General features: G+C 49.4%; 3 protein-coding genes across 3 annotated transcripts; 1 reads left to right on the top strand and 2 right to left on the bottom strand.

The window, feature by feature from the left end:
* The first annotated feature begins 16 nt into the window (after nt 1–16).
* F5B22DRAFT_463319 (carboxyl transferase) lies at nt 17–2,391 on the top strand. The gene is made up of 3 exons (XM_047972075.1): nt 17–761; nt 837–1,872; nt 2,000–2,391. Exons 1-3 carry the CDS (start codon nt 184–186, stop codon nt 2,120–2,122), a joined length of 1,737 nt encoding a protein of 578 aa, XP_047834205.1. The 5' UTR covers nt 17–183; the 3' UTR covers nt 2,123–2,391.
* A 5,051-nt stretch (nt 2,392–7,442) lies between these two features.
* F5B22DRAFT_463224 (uncharacterized protein) lies at nt 7,443–10,009 on the bottom strand. The gene is made up of 3 exons (XM_047972073.1): nt 9,186–10,009; nt 8,944–9,128; nt 7,443–8,895 (listed from the first exon to the last, which is right to left on the bottom strand). The coding sequence occupies exons 1-3, from the start codon at nt 9,301–9,303 to the stop codon at nt 7,795–7,797; spliced, it is 1,404 nt and encodes a 467-aa protein (XP_047834204.1). The 5' UTR covers nt 9,304–10,009; the 3' UTR covers nt 7,443–7,794.
* On the bottom strand, nt 9,221–10,632 carry F5B22DRAFT_463258 (uncharacterized protein). Its single transcript, XM_047972074.1, has 2 exons — nt 10,510–10,632; nt 9,221–10,085 (listed from the first exon to the last, which is right to left on the bottom strand). The coding sequence occupies exons 1-2, from the start codon at nt 10,547–10,549 to the stop codon at nt 9,340–9,342; spliced, it is 786 nt and encodes a 261-aa protein (XP_047834203.1). The 5' UTR covers nt 10,550–10,632; the 3' UTR covers nt 9,221–9,339.
* Nucleotides 10,633–13,999: the final 3,367 nt, after the last annotated feature.

Raw genomic sequence — 13,999 nt, 5'->3', positions numbered from 1 at the left:
ACGAGCGGGCCGAGCAAGCGATCATCCGTCATCCCCACGGGGAATGCACGATCCAGAGACAGCCTCTACAGACTAATCTACCCAATTCCCCTCCATCTCCTCAATTCCTGCTCAATCTTCCTGTGAAGTTCTTTTCTAAAGGTAGCCAATTGATTCTGGAAGTCACCTACACAATAATCTCCAATGTCGGTGTCACGGTCCTCGCGGGACCTCTTGGGCCTCTCTCGCCAGCTTAGTAGGCAGTGTCCCCGACGAACAGCTGCCCCTCGCCGAGCCCCTTCACATTCGCCGACAGCATCCACTCGAACCATTGCCTCCTATACAGCCCCTTATCAGGCGGATGCAGTATCTGTATTGCAAAGCAATGTAGACACAAGCTCGGACGAGTTTCGCGAGAATGAGCGACTCATGGGCGAGGCCATGGCCCGGCTGGAGAAGCTGACGCGAGCGGCCCAAGCGGGCGGCTCAGTCAAAGCCAGGGAGAAGCACATTGCAAGGAAGAAGATGCTGCCTCGAGACCGTGTCACCGCATTGATAGATCCAGGCACCACCTTCATGGAGCTTTCACCTCTCGCTGGTCACGAGCTGTATCCCGAAGCCGACGTCCCTGCCGGCGCCATTATCACAGGTGTGGGCGTCGTTGAGGGCGTGACTTGCGTTATCGTTGCGAACGACAGCACGGTCAAGGGTGGCACCTACTACCCAATTACGGTCAAAAAGCACCTAAGAGCGCAGGAAGTAGCTAAAGAGAACAAACTCCCGTATGTTGATTGATATATACAACCTCGCTTCGCCTGTGCATGACTCAGACTAACTAATGATTTGGTTGCCTGCAGATGCATATACTTGGTAGATTCCGGGGGCGCCAACCTCCCGCATCAGTCGGACGTATTCCCTGACCGCGAACACTTCGGTCGCATATTCTACAACCAGGCGAGGATGAGCTCGCAGGGTATTCCGCAGGTCTCGGTCGTCATGGGGCTGTGTACAGCTGGTGGCGCCTACGTACCGGCCATGAGTGACGAGAATATCATTGTGGAAAAGCAAGGCCACATTTTCCTAGCAGGACCCCCCTTAGTCAAAGCAGCCACGGGAGAGGAGGTGTCAGCTGAGGAGCTGGGTGGCGGTACATTGCACACCTCGGTATCGGGTGTATCAGACTATCTTGCGGTCAACGATGCACACGCCATCGTGCTCGCGCGGCGCTGCATCAGCAACCTGAACTGGCCACACAAGGCATCACCGCCTGCAGATAGCTACGCCTCACCCTTGTATCCGGAGTCTGAGCTTTTAGGCATCGCTTCGACGAACCTGCGGAAGCCTTTGCCGATTCACGAGGTCATCGCGCGCATTGTCGACGGTTCCCATTTCTCAGAGTTCAAACGAGACTTTGGCACCACTCTTGTCACAGGGTTTGCGCAGATCTATGGACACAAGGTGGGCATCGTCGCAAATAATGGCATACTATTTGGCTCGTCAGCGCAGAAAGGAGCACACTTCATCGAGCTTTGCGCGCAGCGTGGTATCCCCTTAGTCTTTCTACAAAACATTAGTGGCTTCATGGTCGGTGCCCAGGCCGAACGAGAGGGCATTGCGAAGCATGGCGCTAAGCTTGTCACCGCTGTTGCCTGCGCCGACGTGCCCAAATTCACGGTTGTGGTGGGCGGTTCGTATGGCGCCGGCAACTATGGTATGTGCGGACGCGCATACTCGCCTCGCTTCCTATGGATGTGGCCCAATGCGCGCATTGGTGTTATGGGCAGCGAGCAGCTTGCCAATGTCATGCAGACTGTCGGGCAGAAGGCTGACCCCGAGCTCCGGGATCGGATCGAGCGCGAGAGCGATGCTGTATTTTCTTCTGCGAGGTTATGGGTAAGTGCACTTTCTCTTTTCATCACGGTATTCCCTTGCTATTTCATATATGGATGTGCATCGTCAGCATATATCACACTTCTCTTCCGCATTGGCCTCCCAGCTCTAACTCTGTATGCGCATATAGGATGACGGTGTAATCCCACCACAACATACACGGCGATATCTCGGCTTAGGACTTCGCGCTGCCATGGGCGGTAAGAACGAGATTAAGCCCGGCGGTACCAAATTTGGCATATTTAGAATGTAAATCATACTTGTCCTAGGGGTTGTTGGTCTATCAGCATAGCATATAGCGGATTCGATGCTTAATAGGCGTTTATATATTGGTAGTGTGTTAATAATATTGGAATGACCAAATGAAATAAATCAATGGCTATATTGGAGTGACACCCTTATCTGCAACTTTATTTCCCCTTGCCTCTTTCTGCCATTTTCACTCAAGATTATTAAATTTTCTGCATGAACCTCTGCCCAAGCCCTTACGCGCCCAAAGAATTGTCTATGTTGGTACCTGATAGAACAACGAGCACTGTCAACGCCATCACAACGTGACGCAAAATTTGATACGCAAGAGAGAGCTTCATCTATCGTTCTTTGCTTCGAGAACCTACAACCCCGCTTACTCACCTATCGCGGTTGCCGACCATCGCTGAGCTGGGGTTCCAAAGAAAACGCAACTTCGGATTTTAGTTAGATCCCGTGGCAAGCGCCCATGAGAAGAGTTGATTCGCTCGGCTCATTTCTGCCCGGCTCCCAACCAACCAGAACCACGCTCGCTCGCTCGCTAGCAGGTGGAAAGGAAGGGGGAACGGAGAAGGAGGCCATCTCGTTTTCCTCCATCCCTATCTCCGGTTTCGATCACATGCCCATGTGAGCTGATGGATGGAACCAACCCCCAAGCTCGCGTTCTAGAATCCGTTGGGGGAATGAATGCCTTCGGCACATATCCGGTTTGTTGGTGTGATATCGATGTTGGATATATGGGCTGGCTGGTGATAGGTACCGTAGCGTAAGTCGGTAGGTAGGACCCTGCGCGCATTTGGTTGCCTTATTGATTCTGCTGAACAAGAATGTGCGTTTATTGCCACTTGGCAGCTGATGAGAGGTCATGTTGATGGATGGATGAAATAGAGATACAGCCACCGATAGTAAGTCCAGGCAAAGTACTTACTTGCATGATATACTTTGTGTATACTTGGAGGACCACAGAGGGGTGTTTACATGTATGCCGGCCGGTGTATTAGTTGCCTGGTTTTCTTACGGCTGAGTGGTCGAGATAGGGGTGTATGGATGAATGTGTAAGTTGGTAGATGACGGTTGTCCCGGGAAAGGAAACTAGTGAAGGGATAACCAGGTTGTATCTGGTTTCATTTGACGCTTTACTGGGATGCTGACAGGTAGAGAACGTATTGTAGAATGAGGAAAGAGAGACCCCCGAGTGATCTTCATCCTGTTACTGCTTTGAGGAAAATAAGGCGGCGGGCTGATGAGGTCGTCTGAGCTGGAAGCGCCTGGCCTGCTTGGGGTCTACCTGTTTTGAAGATGTTTGGATTGGACTCGCTGGGTCTTGCCGTGATATAGCTTACTTCTGCTCGTAGCTTACCGGGCTGCCTGAGTTGTCTCGTTGGGGGAAAGTTCTGCGTCGTGTATGGATGACACGTGGTCCCGTGATTCATGTGCTGACTGGTAGCCCACTTTCTACCTAACAATACTATCTTTGACATCGTGACGTTGACGTTAAGGAGATAACATCGATCAGATTCGAGGGTATGATCTAGCGAGTGATTTATGACAGTATCCTTTGCAAAATTGGTGAAAGTTCCCTTTCCGATTGACATTGGTTGATTAGATAGATGGTCTTTCTGATGAAGATCAGAGCTTTCAACGAATTCGCTACTGGCACCTGACGATGGCGAATGAAAACTGGTTTATTTGCCATTCTCGTCTTATTCGCCGCCTCCTTTTCATATACAGCCAGTATCCATGCCTCATTGGGCCAACGTTCAGCTACGGCAAATATACTTGGTATACTTTGGTCGCCTTCTCAGCTCATATATCAACACTGACTTGACGAATTATTAGCCTAGAAATATGGAGCTCTTAAAGTTTCTTTTCGATTTTGCTTTCAGTATATATGGCGCAGTAACGACGGCAGGATCGGTAGTACCCTTGAGGATCCAGCTGAGTAAACTAGTGGCAACAACCCACAGGAAAGAAATAGTCTTGAGAGTCTGTTCAAGTAAGTTCATCATAGATAGTATTTGAAGTGCCACGAAATATTAACGACGGTATTTGCATCCCACATATGGCGCATGGCACCGAACTCAGTATATAGGAGGAATCGTAGATGGCATCATTCCTCAGAATCTCTGCTGCTACTAGAGCGGCTATTTCTGACGTAATTAATATTTTTCAGACGAAACAGAGTGTAGTGTGTTGCGAATCTTCATCCCGACAAAATGCACATAGCAAATATGGGGTGAATATGCATGTCATCACATGCGATGTCATACAGAACAGCAGAAGTCAGTTTCGCGCCTTACTCAGGCAGTGGCGTCTCGATTACGCAGTTACTGCAGAAGCATATAATTATCCAATAGCAGGGCCACATCTACGAAGATGGATAGGAGAACTGCTGATCATGGGCCAGGTATAAAACGGCGGAGAGGTCACATGAGCCAAGCGAGGGCACGGCTCATCCCGCGCACCGCACCGATGGGAAAAATCTCACACCCCCACGCGCATACCGTACCAAAAAATCGCGATCTCCGATCGACATGTCGAGATATCTTTGCCCCTGGCTAATAGGACCGTATGACACCTTGCGGGCTTGGCAGGAGTAACAGACACGCACTTTGCCTCACTTTCTTCTTAGCCAAGTAAGTTAGTAGTGAGCATCCTGGGGAGCTTGGCCCTTCACATATTATATATATTATATATATATAGCCATAAGTATATGTACATCATCCCCCCACTGCCAATTATAAAGAGGTATTTGATAACGTGCTCGAAATCCCACACCAGAGCTTCTGTCGTTCATCTATCCTCTTTGCCATGGGGGGTTTGGAGGGGAATAAAAAAATTAAAAAATAATGATAATAATAAATTTACGTGATCACTAAAGAGGTAGCGGTCTAGGCAATCACACTTGTCCTTCGAACCCTTCTCAACCTGCATCTAGGCCATAGTGTTTCCTTATTACTGATTGTTGCAAAGCAGATAGTTGGTTCTCCGTGTAACATGATCATCAGCGTGGTCGAGTGGACAAAAATTTGGGGTATCTGATAAGCTTAAATCAAATAGGTACATAAGTTAGTTTCGCAGCCCCTTCTGGACTGTATACTATGACGTCTTTGAATTAACCCCTCCAAAGTAGCTCCAGTGATCTTCACGACATGGGCAAGCTCCCTCGAAGGCGGTGATTGTCAGCTGTAAGGGATAGCGAGGGCAGACAGAGGAGGGGGACAACGAGGGTCTTCGCACTGGAATACAATGCTAAGGAGAGCGGGGGTTGGGGAGGACTAAGGGTTACTAAAAACGGCCAAAGAACGATTAACCGGGTTTATGGTCCCACGCACTTCCTGTCTAGATTTAGTCTTGGGAGGCGCCTTTGTGGAAGACGAACAGGGGTAGGGAAGGGGGAGGGGGGTGAGGGGGGTGAGGAGAAGAAAAGATTGACCTGTCACGTTACGCCGCATGTAGCCATGATGCATCCAAGTAACGACACGACTCACATCCAACTTCTCGTTGTGTTAGTTATCCATCTTTTGTTGTTCTTGATTAGTTATCATTCTGTCTCAGGACAAAATGCAAACTACGTCACATCAGGAGGAATAAACGCGTAATAAGTTAAAAGCTTGGCCGAGGTTAGCTGGACCAGCTACGCTATTCCATGCCGGTATTTACCTACTATGGAGTGAAGCAGTACGAAAACGTCTAGATGGACTTGTTGGAACCGGACATATCACCACCAACCCCTTAACGCCCTCCCTATAGCTACAATAGGGCAAAAACTATACACGTAAAGAAGACGAGAAAGTTTTCTTATTTCAATTCTCGGTATGAGAAAGTTAGCTTAGTCTTTGAAGGTCCCCACATTCTCCTGGCCTAGGCCCGGGGACAGCTCGGGGTCCCCTTCCAGGAAGCTGTGGGAAGCGGTCTAATAATCCTGGTGGTATTAACCTGTTTGGACATGAATTTGTGGCGAAAGACAGAGCAATAATAGGGCGGCTATTAATGGAGAGTGCTGTACGCGTAGGTAGGTTTGGAGCGGTGAATCGACGTTTAGGTATGTCATGAAAACTCGCCCTGCCTGCTAACGCAATGCAAGATGGAGGCAGCTTCACCTACGCCGGCAAATCGAAGCAAGGGGTACCTTGCGTCGATGACAATGTACCTATTTAGGGGTCGAAACAATTGACGCCATCTACTACGCGTCAACAGTATGAGGTAGATAGATAACCAAACCTGGGTAGCGTCATAGAGAATTTCGAAGGTGGAACTGACCGCACGACGACTGTTTCGAGCATCGTCATCACGCGCATTCTTCAGACTGCCGTGTATGCCGATGCTGACCAAAATTTGGCTGTTGATGCAAAGCTTCGACAAGCCTCCCGGGGCCGTGGGGGTCCGCATGCCATGAACAACACCCGCTTGAAGCAGATCGTATCTGTGAGTTCAAGCCCTGGGTAATGAGCTCTGTGTCTGCTACGACGGCATGGTCACCGGACATCTCCAGTCTGCATGGAAAGAAGGGGGATACGGAAAACCGAAGTGCGTGCGCAGCATACAAGCATCTTGGCGGCACTGTCCTGCATAGCAGCAACGCTAGCGCTGTAAATCTCTCTACGCTAAGCTGAGATATGAACAGGCCAACCCACGGCCGGCGCACAGACTAGGTGGATGGCATCGTCAGCTACTGTTTGTCGGTGACGCGGTGGTGGCGGCAAGGCGAGCTCAATTTTTTTTTTCGAAGGGCGGGATACAACTAGGATCACCCCGAGAGTAAAATATCGTGGATCTCTAAACAAACCCGGGTAACAATGGGTCCGGCCGACTTTTGCGTGTACAGCGCGGCATCTAGACAAAATGGTATCTCGCCCTACAGCAAGATGGTGCCGTGTGACCGTGGGCTGTCCTGCTTATCCCAGGGGTATAGGTACCTGAGCTCTGTTACCCTCTCCGTTTCCGCCCGAATCACGCATCTATACGCGTGATACGTGAAGGGCAGGCATTGGGATCAAGAGGGTTTTTATTCAGCGAAAGCAGGGCGGCCAAATCGCAGTAAACTACATGTCAAACTTTTGTACAAACTACCCCTGCCTCCTTTTCGGGGAATGGTCTTGGGTGCAATCGTAGTTCTGTTGATATGATACTTTAATTAAGTTTCTTAAAGCGTAGCGTATCTGGTACTCTCTGTTTCAGCTAAGCTCAGAAAACGAGCCTTCGTTGTCGATGCCTAGCTAGGATGTGAACATTGATTATATAGACCAACAGGATGACAAAAGAGCAACGCAACGCTACTGTGTAGCAAAGTAAGGATACTGCTGGTCCGCAAGTCCAATACATAATTCTAGTGAATAGTTCGCTAGCTGATTAGTCTCGAGACCGTTCTATCACCCGCGCCTAGTAAGTATATATGTCAGGCTTCATCATCATGGAGAGCTGTAAATTGCTGTGATCACATCTGTCTTCAAAATATTATGACCAAGGTTGGAGTACTACTACCCATGAAATCGTTTAACGCCGATGCTATGTCTGAAAGCCATTAATGCAGTAACACCTTTTTATATAGCCGCTGGGGTCGCCCATGGAACTCGGGCATTGAAAGAGGACACCCTTTTGTTTTTTTTCTACATTTTCCCTCCCATTAACCTGTAATAATTTTGGACTGACACAATTAGAAGGAAGGGGCGTTGATCATCGCTTAGATTTTGGTTTCTCGCCGTTTCGGTCAAGTAGTAGTGACAATTGACTTTTGGAACGGGCCAAGGGTATTGCGGCTGTGGTACTAGGTTGAGTAGGTCGGCTAAGGCCAGAGCCGCTAGGTATTTCTGAAGTTAGGTCGGGAGTTCCGTGAACACTACTGTCTCCGGGTCGGTCTAACAAGGCGCTTTGAGCGCGAAGGTCCTCCCTGAAACCAGATATTGTTCCCTGGCCAATAACCGAGGTGTCAAGCTTAGCCGGGGTTGAGGACATTAAGCTAGTTGGCGGGACTGTTGCTCGGCTTGTATCCCGTGAAGTCGGACGAATAGGGCCAGCATCGGAAGAAGACCGGATCATCAATGGCGAAGTTTCCTGTGGTGTATTGGTTTTCAGAACAGCAGCAGGCGAAGAGGTCTTGGAGCGGCTCCCAAAGCTTCCGGCAGCGTTGCCTGCCCGACCTGGCCGATCTGAGCTTTGCTCTGCTGAAAGGGTCGCATTTTGGGACTGGCTACTTCCCACCTTTTCGGGTTCCAATTCTGTTTTGTCTACCTGTGGTTGAGTCATAGGGCGTTTTCCAGCAGCCTTTGCACTCACACCTACAGTCCCCTTCCCCTTATTCGTATTAGCCAGTTGCTGTTCTGGCTTCTCTAGTATTGTTGGGATCGAGCTCTGTGAGCCATCGTATTTGGATCCTAGCGACGAGTCTCCTTCTTTGGGCCCGAGGTCAGAAGCCCCGGCGGAAGATTGTGAGCTTGTTCTTCGAGGCATTCCGGGTCGTCTTCTAGACGTTGATGCCACAAACGCCGTCGCTTTCTTCTTCGGCTTGATAGGCCGTCCCTTTACCTTCTCTTCCTTAGATGCCGAGCTGCCCGAATCCTTCGTTGCTTTAACAGTCGTAAGCTCGCCAGTAATGCCGGGTTCAGGCGGTGACACAAATCGGGCGGTTGGCCGCGGTCCTGAAGCTGAAGTTCCCCTAGGTCTCTTTAGTATGGGACGAGGAGTCTTGCTAGAAGGCGTTGTAGATTTGAGTTTTAGCTTGGACGCAGATGCCGAAGAAGTTGCTTGAGCATCGTGTGGTCTTGAACTTGGAGAAGGCTAAGAGAACATTAGCACTCACCCAATCATAGCTTTATTTGAACTTACTGGCTCATATCTGTTATCTGGGCCACGCAGCTTAACGAAGGCCGTCTCCTCGGAAATATCCCTGAACAGCTGTGAGATGAGCCTACCGGATAGGTAGCGACGATCACCGCCGAGCAAACGCGTCCAGAAGTTCTCCAAGCGTCTGGCTGTGGGATCATATAACTTCCGAGAAGTTGTAGAGTAAACTAGGACGCGAAATCAGATTGTCTGGATTGCTTAGGGTGGGATAGGGTTTGTGTTACCACGACAAGACTTTAAAATCATATCCACTGGTATGATGTCGTATTTCGCTATTTCTGCGTAGATAGTTTCGTTATTGAGCACAATCCCCTTGGGTAACACTGTCTGTTCCTGTGCCATCTTGTGCGATGCTCAGCGCGACCAAGTTTTAACTTTTCAAAAGTTGCTTTGCGTTCTACTTTCCAAAAATTCCCGTTTTTCACGAATACCTTGGGCCCAATAGAAGTTTGTCTCTGATTCATAGCTTGTGGGCGAAGGCCGTAAGGAATAAGGGAATAAGAAGAAAAAGAAAGACCTGGTGAGTTTCCAGGAGGCGAAGGGGAATGGCACTCGCGTACGCGGCTGGTTCGAGTTCCAGTCAAGCCGAATTTTCTCCAATGAAGCAAGTCGTGCCAACTTGAGACCTGGAAGGTGGGCTCGGAGCACTGACAAAAGGCTGAAGTCCGTAAATTGATATATAAGCCCCTTAGAGAAAACGGTGTGGAAACCCTTTTTGAACAGGTTGTTTTCGATGTGATGATTAAAGGTTATGAGCACTTGGCAACGATTAATCCCACAAGCCAAGGCTAATTTATTGCCGTAAAGGTTAAAAAAAAAAAGGTCAACGGAGGATTGGGTTGCGCCGAACGTAATGCGCCGAGGTAGATGGTCTTGTAAGTTACGGTAGCCGGAAGAAGGATGCCGGGAAACAAGCCGATTTAACTCCAAAAGTCCGGCTAGACGAGCAATCGCTTGTAAGTGGACGGTCTGACAACTGAAATCGTGAAGAGTGACGGTGCTCAACAAATAATACAGATTAGAGTTACAAATAAAGGCAGGTAGGCGGGTGAACAGTGGTATCAAATGCAAGACAAGACACAAGATAAGACAAGACAGGGTGTCAAAGGCGGTGCGCGTACTGCCTAGACGCCGTTAGACAGAGGCGGATACTAGGCGGTAATATAGTTAGGTATGATATGACGAGGTAGAAGGTATGTATAAGCACACGAAGCCCGCAGCAGACATGCCTGGAAAGCGAAGAGGGAGGAGAGAGAGAGAATGGGAAAGGGGGCAAGGTGAGGAGGGACCGCAGAGCCACAGAAGTGATTAGGAGCCAATGCTCGTTTGTGATCGAAGGAAAGGGAGCAAAGATCGAGAAGGGAGGTGCCAATAATAGTAGTAGTAATAGTAGTAGTAGTAGTAGTTGTTGTTGTTGTTATAGTTGTAGTAGTAGTAGAGTTCTAGTACTAGGTAGGAGTAGTTACGAGGAGTAGGAGCAATAGATATTGGCTTTAGGACTGATTTTGTAAACCAGCAAGCAGGAGACAGCAGGTAGGAGGTACCTACCTAGTAAGTACCTACATATAGATAGGTAGAATGGGTACATAAGGTATATACGGTATGTAAGAGTGTAGGTTATGTAGGAAGCTATGTAGGTAGGTAGGAGGTATCATGGATGGATGGATGGATGTAAGTCGGTAAGTACATGCCCAGGGGCGAGCAGGTACAATACCTACCTACATAGGTAGGAGGTTGTCTAGGAGGTAGCAGTCACTACCTACCTATAAGTACAAGGTAGTGGTAGGTAACTGTAGGTAACTGTAGGCGACTAACTGTTAGGTAGGTAACTATAGGTAAGTACCTACCTAAGTATGTGTAAGGTAAGTAGAAATTGAGGCGAAGCGACACGCACGCAGAGGTGCGCACGCAAGCCACTGTGAAGTCAAATCCCCCAGCAACGTAATCAGCCAGCGACTTACGACAAGACCCAACCAAGATCAACAAGTCGATTCTGTCACCGTATCTGTCATGGTCTTACCGTCTCACGGCCAATGCCGTTGTGAAAATTTCCATGCGGTGGGCAGCGCTACACTACCGAGTGCGCTACCGCGAGTAGCGTGAGCAGGTTGCTCGCATTCCCTGGACTAGCCACTAGCTAGGCACCTAAGGGGGGGTTTCTTGGTGCATGTCACCACCTACATGCCACTGAACAACTGAACGATAACGTTACCCTTGGCTAGGCCTCGCCAGGTCCTTGCTGCAGGTCGGCATAGCAAGTGGAAACAACGCGCAGAATGGACTCCCGAATATGGGTACATTAGGTAGGTAGGCAGGTCGGTAGGTATTGGGTCAGAATACCTGGTAACTGTTTTTGCACCTACCTAGTACCCGAAATGGGCCTGTCTAGCAGGTACACTAAACCCAGAGGCCGCTTCCTCGCTAGGTACCGCCAGGCCCGTTGGCATGGGCTTTTAGGGCAGCTTTGTAGGTACTGTAGTTACTGTAGGGGGTTCGGTAGGTCAGTGCCTACCTAGGGACTTAAGTAGGTAAATTGCTTAGGTAGCCTACAGGTACCGGTCTTGGTGCTGTCTAGCTGGCTCTCAGCTTGGGTGGGACCAAGTCTACATCCCTGCTACTTCGCCTCGGTGTGACTGATTGATCATCATGATGTCTTCAATCTCTCTTTAGGTAGGTAGGCAGCGTCTCCCCCCCCAAGGCGGCCAACCTTATTCACCATCTTATATAATCCCCTGGTCCTCGCCGTTCTCTCCTCTCATCGCATACAGACCCGACAAGACCGTCTGGGCAATCTTGAGCAGGAAGGGATTCACCGCTGTGCTTTAGATATGCGGGAACAACTCAGCTCATCGTCTCTGACGTCTGGTTGGTTCCTCTGGCTTCGCTCTGCTACCATCTCTCTGTATTTCCTTCGCCTCGGCTGCCTCTCGGGTAGGATCTTCTTCTCCTTGTTCTTTTTGTGTGTGCCTACGTGACATTACGTTACTTTCCTACGCCAGCGCCGCCTGGTCAGCTTCTAACATGCGACACGTATGCGCGTTCGACTGTTGATGACTTCGACAAAACTCAGAGCCTGTTCGTCTCACACGTCTCGGCCTGCGTCTTGGCGTACGAACCATCTACTGTACACTTCATCTACCCAACAACATCCCCATAGTGCATTGTCCAAGCCGAGCGGTTCTGCAGGTAACAAAAACTAGTAGGCCATGTTTCGGACGAGATAACGCAAGGTTCATCGTGATCACTGTCCACCCACCTCGCCAAATCCTAGGGTTGGTCGTCTTATCATCTACCTGCCTAGCATGGCACACAGCGCCGTCGGCAGTCAGTCCGCTATCTACCACGGCCGTCAGCTGCCCACGTGTGACCTCCTCTAGGCATTTCTGCCGTAGCAATTGGGATACCACCGATGCGAGCAGGAAGACCGGTGTGCAGGCATCCTGTTGCGTCGAATCGTTGTTTATTCCCCACGTTTTTTCAGCGGATCCTGTGCTGGGGTTAAAACGTTCTAGAATTGTTCGTGCCGTTTGCTAGCTACCGTTTGGGCCTGTTCCCCTCTTCTGGGCTCCCATCCCAGCCGCCGGATCGAGAGACAAGTACGTGATGCGGCTATATGCTGTTTCACTTGTACGGAAGAATGTGGTAGTCACATGGCTCTCATCCTGGTCCCCGTCTGTAAGGCCGTCCAGCGTCACTTGATCCTTGCGTTGTACGATACCTCGGTCACAACCCGGACGCTCATTCCTCTCTCTCGGGTTTCGCAAAGAGGCCGCGCATGCGCTTTTGCTGGCTTCCCTTACTACCTATAGTTGCCGTCAGTCCAGCTCCTCAAGACAGCCCTAGTGGGCCAAAAGAAGAGCATCTGTGAGTAAGTATGCACGGGCATCAGGTTCAGCTTCGGCTCCTCTTTCCTGTACACCGCCATTCAACTCAAACCTACCCCCTGACGACCAATGCACGGTTTCCAACACCGTCATCCCTTACCAACCATTTATTCGCGACGTAAAGTACCTACATCAAGAACAGAGTGGTGATACTCTATACTCCGAACCCCACGATTTCGGCCAAGCAGCGATTCCAGGTCTACTCTTATGAATTAAGGATTCTGACGCTTTTCGCATACTCATCCGCTTGCGTTAACGCTTTTCCCTCATTTAGATTTCGGTCTATCTATCCATTGCGGGGCACTTCAAGTCTTGTGACCTCTTGGACATGATAGTTTTCATTCCGATGCGACTCCTACTTATTGGCTACACTCATAACTAGATATGGTGGGAAACCGTGTCCGGATTGCAAAAAGAGACAAAGTAGACTCAGCGCGTTCTATCACGACCTCTCTACCTAACTCTGTGTGGTTGTCACGAGACTTCATTGCACACTAGTTGAAGAAACTACAATTTACCGCCGCTTCGTTCAATAACCAGCAAATGTGACTACCTATGTTGGCTTCTTAGCTTCTTACACAACACTGTACTACCATATATGCGTTGCGCTCACTGAGGCATTAGCGCCAATCATTTTTGAAGCAACTCTGTTGACCAAACCTTTGCTATGTGCCACATAAACAAGGTATATGGCGCATTACTACAGACGCTATGATCTTATGAGCGAGTGTCATTACTTGACCATCATAGCACTCTCTACTTGACGTGTCTGAATGACACTTCGCAATTTGGGACGTAATTGTTTCTCATTTCACTGTTTTCCTTCCCATCGCAAGTCTTGAAACATTTTACTTGATTTTATTCCCGGGTTGTGCCGGGGTATGCCGAGTGCTTTTTGTGGGTGTCGAGACCTGCAGGAACACATGGCCAGCACATGCGTTGCCGGTGAACTTCAATGTGGCAATGCACATCCACTTAGTGAGCAGCATATCTCCCGGAATCAATGGAATCATTGGGCATTTCCGTTTGCTCTTACCCGTGATCTTCCACTTCCGTTTTCGGATCTGTTCCGCGGGCCGGCCCCTTTACTGATGCATTACGTGCTTTAACGGGTTCCAAAAACAGAATTTTTACAGCTGCTGATGTCAGTGGCG

The sequence above is a fragment of the Xylaria bambusicola genome, assembly GCF_022495145.1.
Source record: "Xylaria bambusicola strain CBS 139988 unplaced genomic scaffold F5B22scaffold_6, whole genome shotgun sequence".
Classification (NCBI taxonomy): Eukaryota; Fungi; Ascomycota; class Sordariomycetes; order Xylariales; family Xylariaceae; genus Xylaria; species Xylaria bambusicola.
This window is presented reverse-complemented; position numbering and strand designations above follow the sequence as displayed.

Coding starts and splice junctions, on each gene's coding strand:
- F5B22DRAFT_463319 (XM_047972075.1), top strand. CDS start 184: ATGTCGGTGTCACGGTCCTCGCGGGACCTCTTGGGCCTCTCTCGCCAG. Junction 762..836: donor GCTAAAGAGAACAAACTCCC/GTATGTTGATTG, acceptor GGTTGCCTGCAG/ATGCATATACTTGGTAGATT. Junction 1,873..1,999: donor TTTCTTCTGCGAGGTTATGG/GTAAGTGCACTT, acceptor ATGCGCATATAG/GATGACGGTGTAATCCCACC.
- F5B22DRAFT_463224 (XM_047972073.1), bottom strand. CDS start 9,303: ATGGCACAGGAACAGACAGTGTTACCCAAGGGGATTGTGCTCAATAAC. Junction 9,129..9,185: donor GATTTTAAAGTCTTGTCGTG/GTAACACAAACC, acceptor TTCGCGTCCTAG/TTTACTCTACAACTTCTCGG. Junction 8,896..8,943: donor CAGATAACAGATATGAGCCA/GTAAGTTCAAAT, acceptor ATGTTCTCTTAG/CCTTCTCCAAGTTCAAGACC.
- F5B22DRAFT_463258 (XM_047972074.1), bottom strand. CDS start 10,549: ATGTACCCATTCTACCTATCTATATGTAGGTACTTACTAG. Junction 10,086..10,509: donor TATATGTAGGTACTTACTAG/GTAGGTACCTCC, acceptor AACGGCGTCTAG/GCAGTACGCGCACCGCCTTT.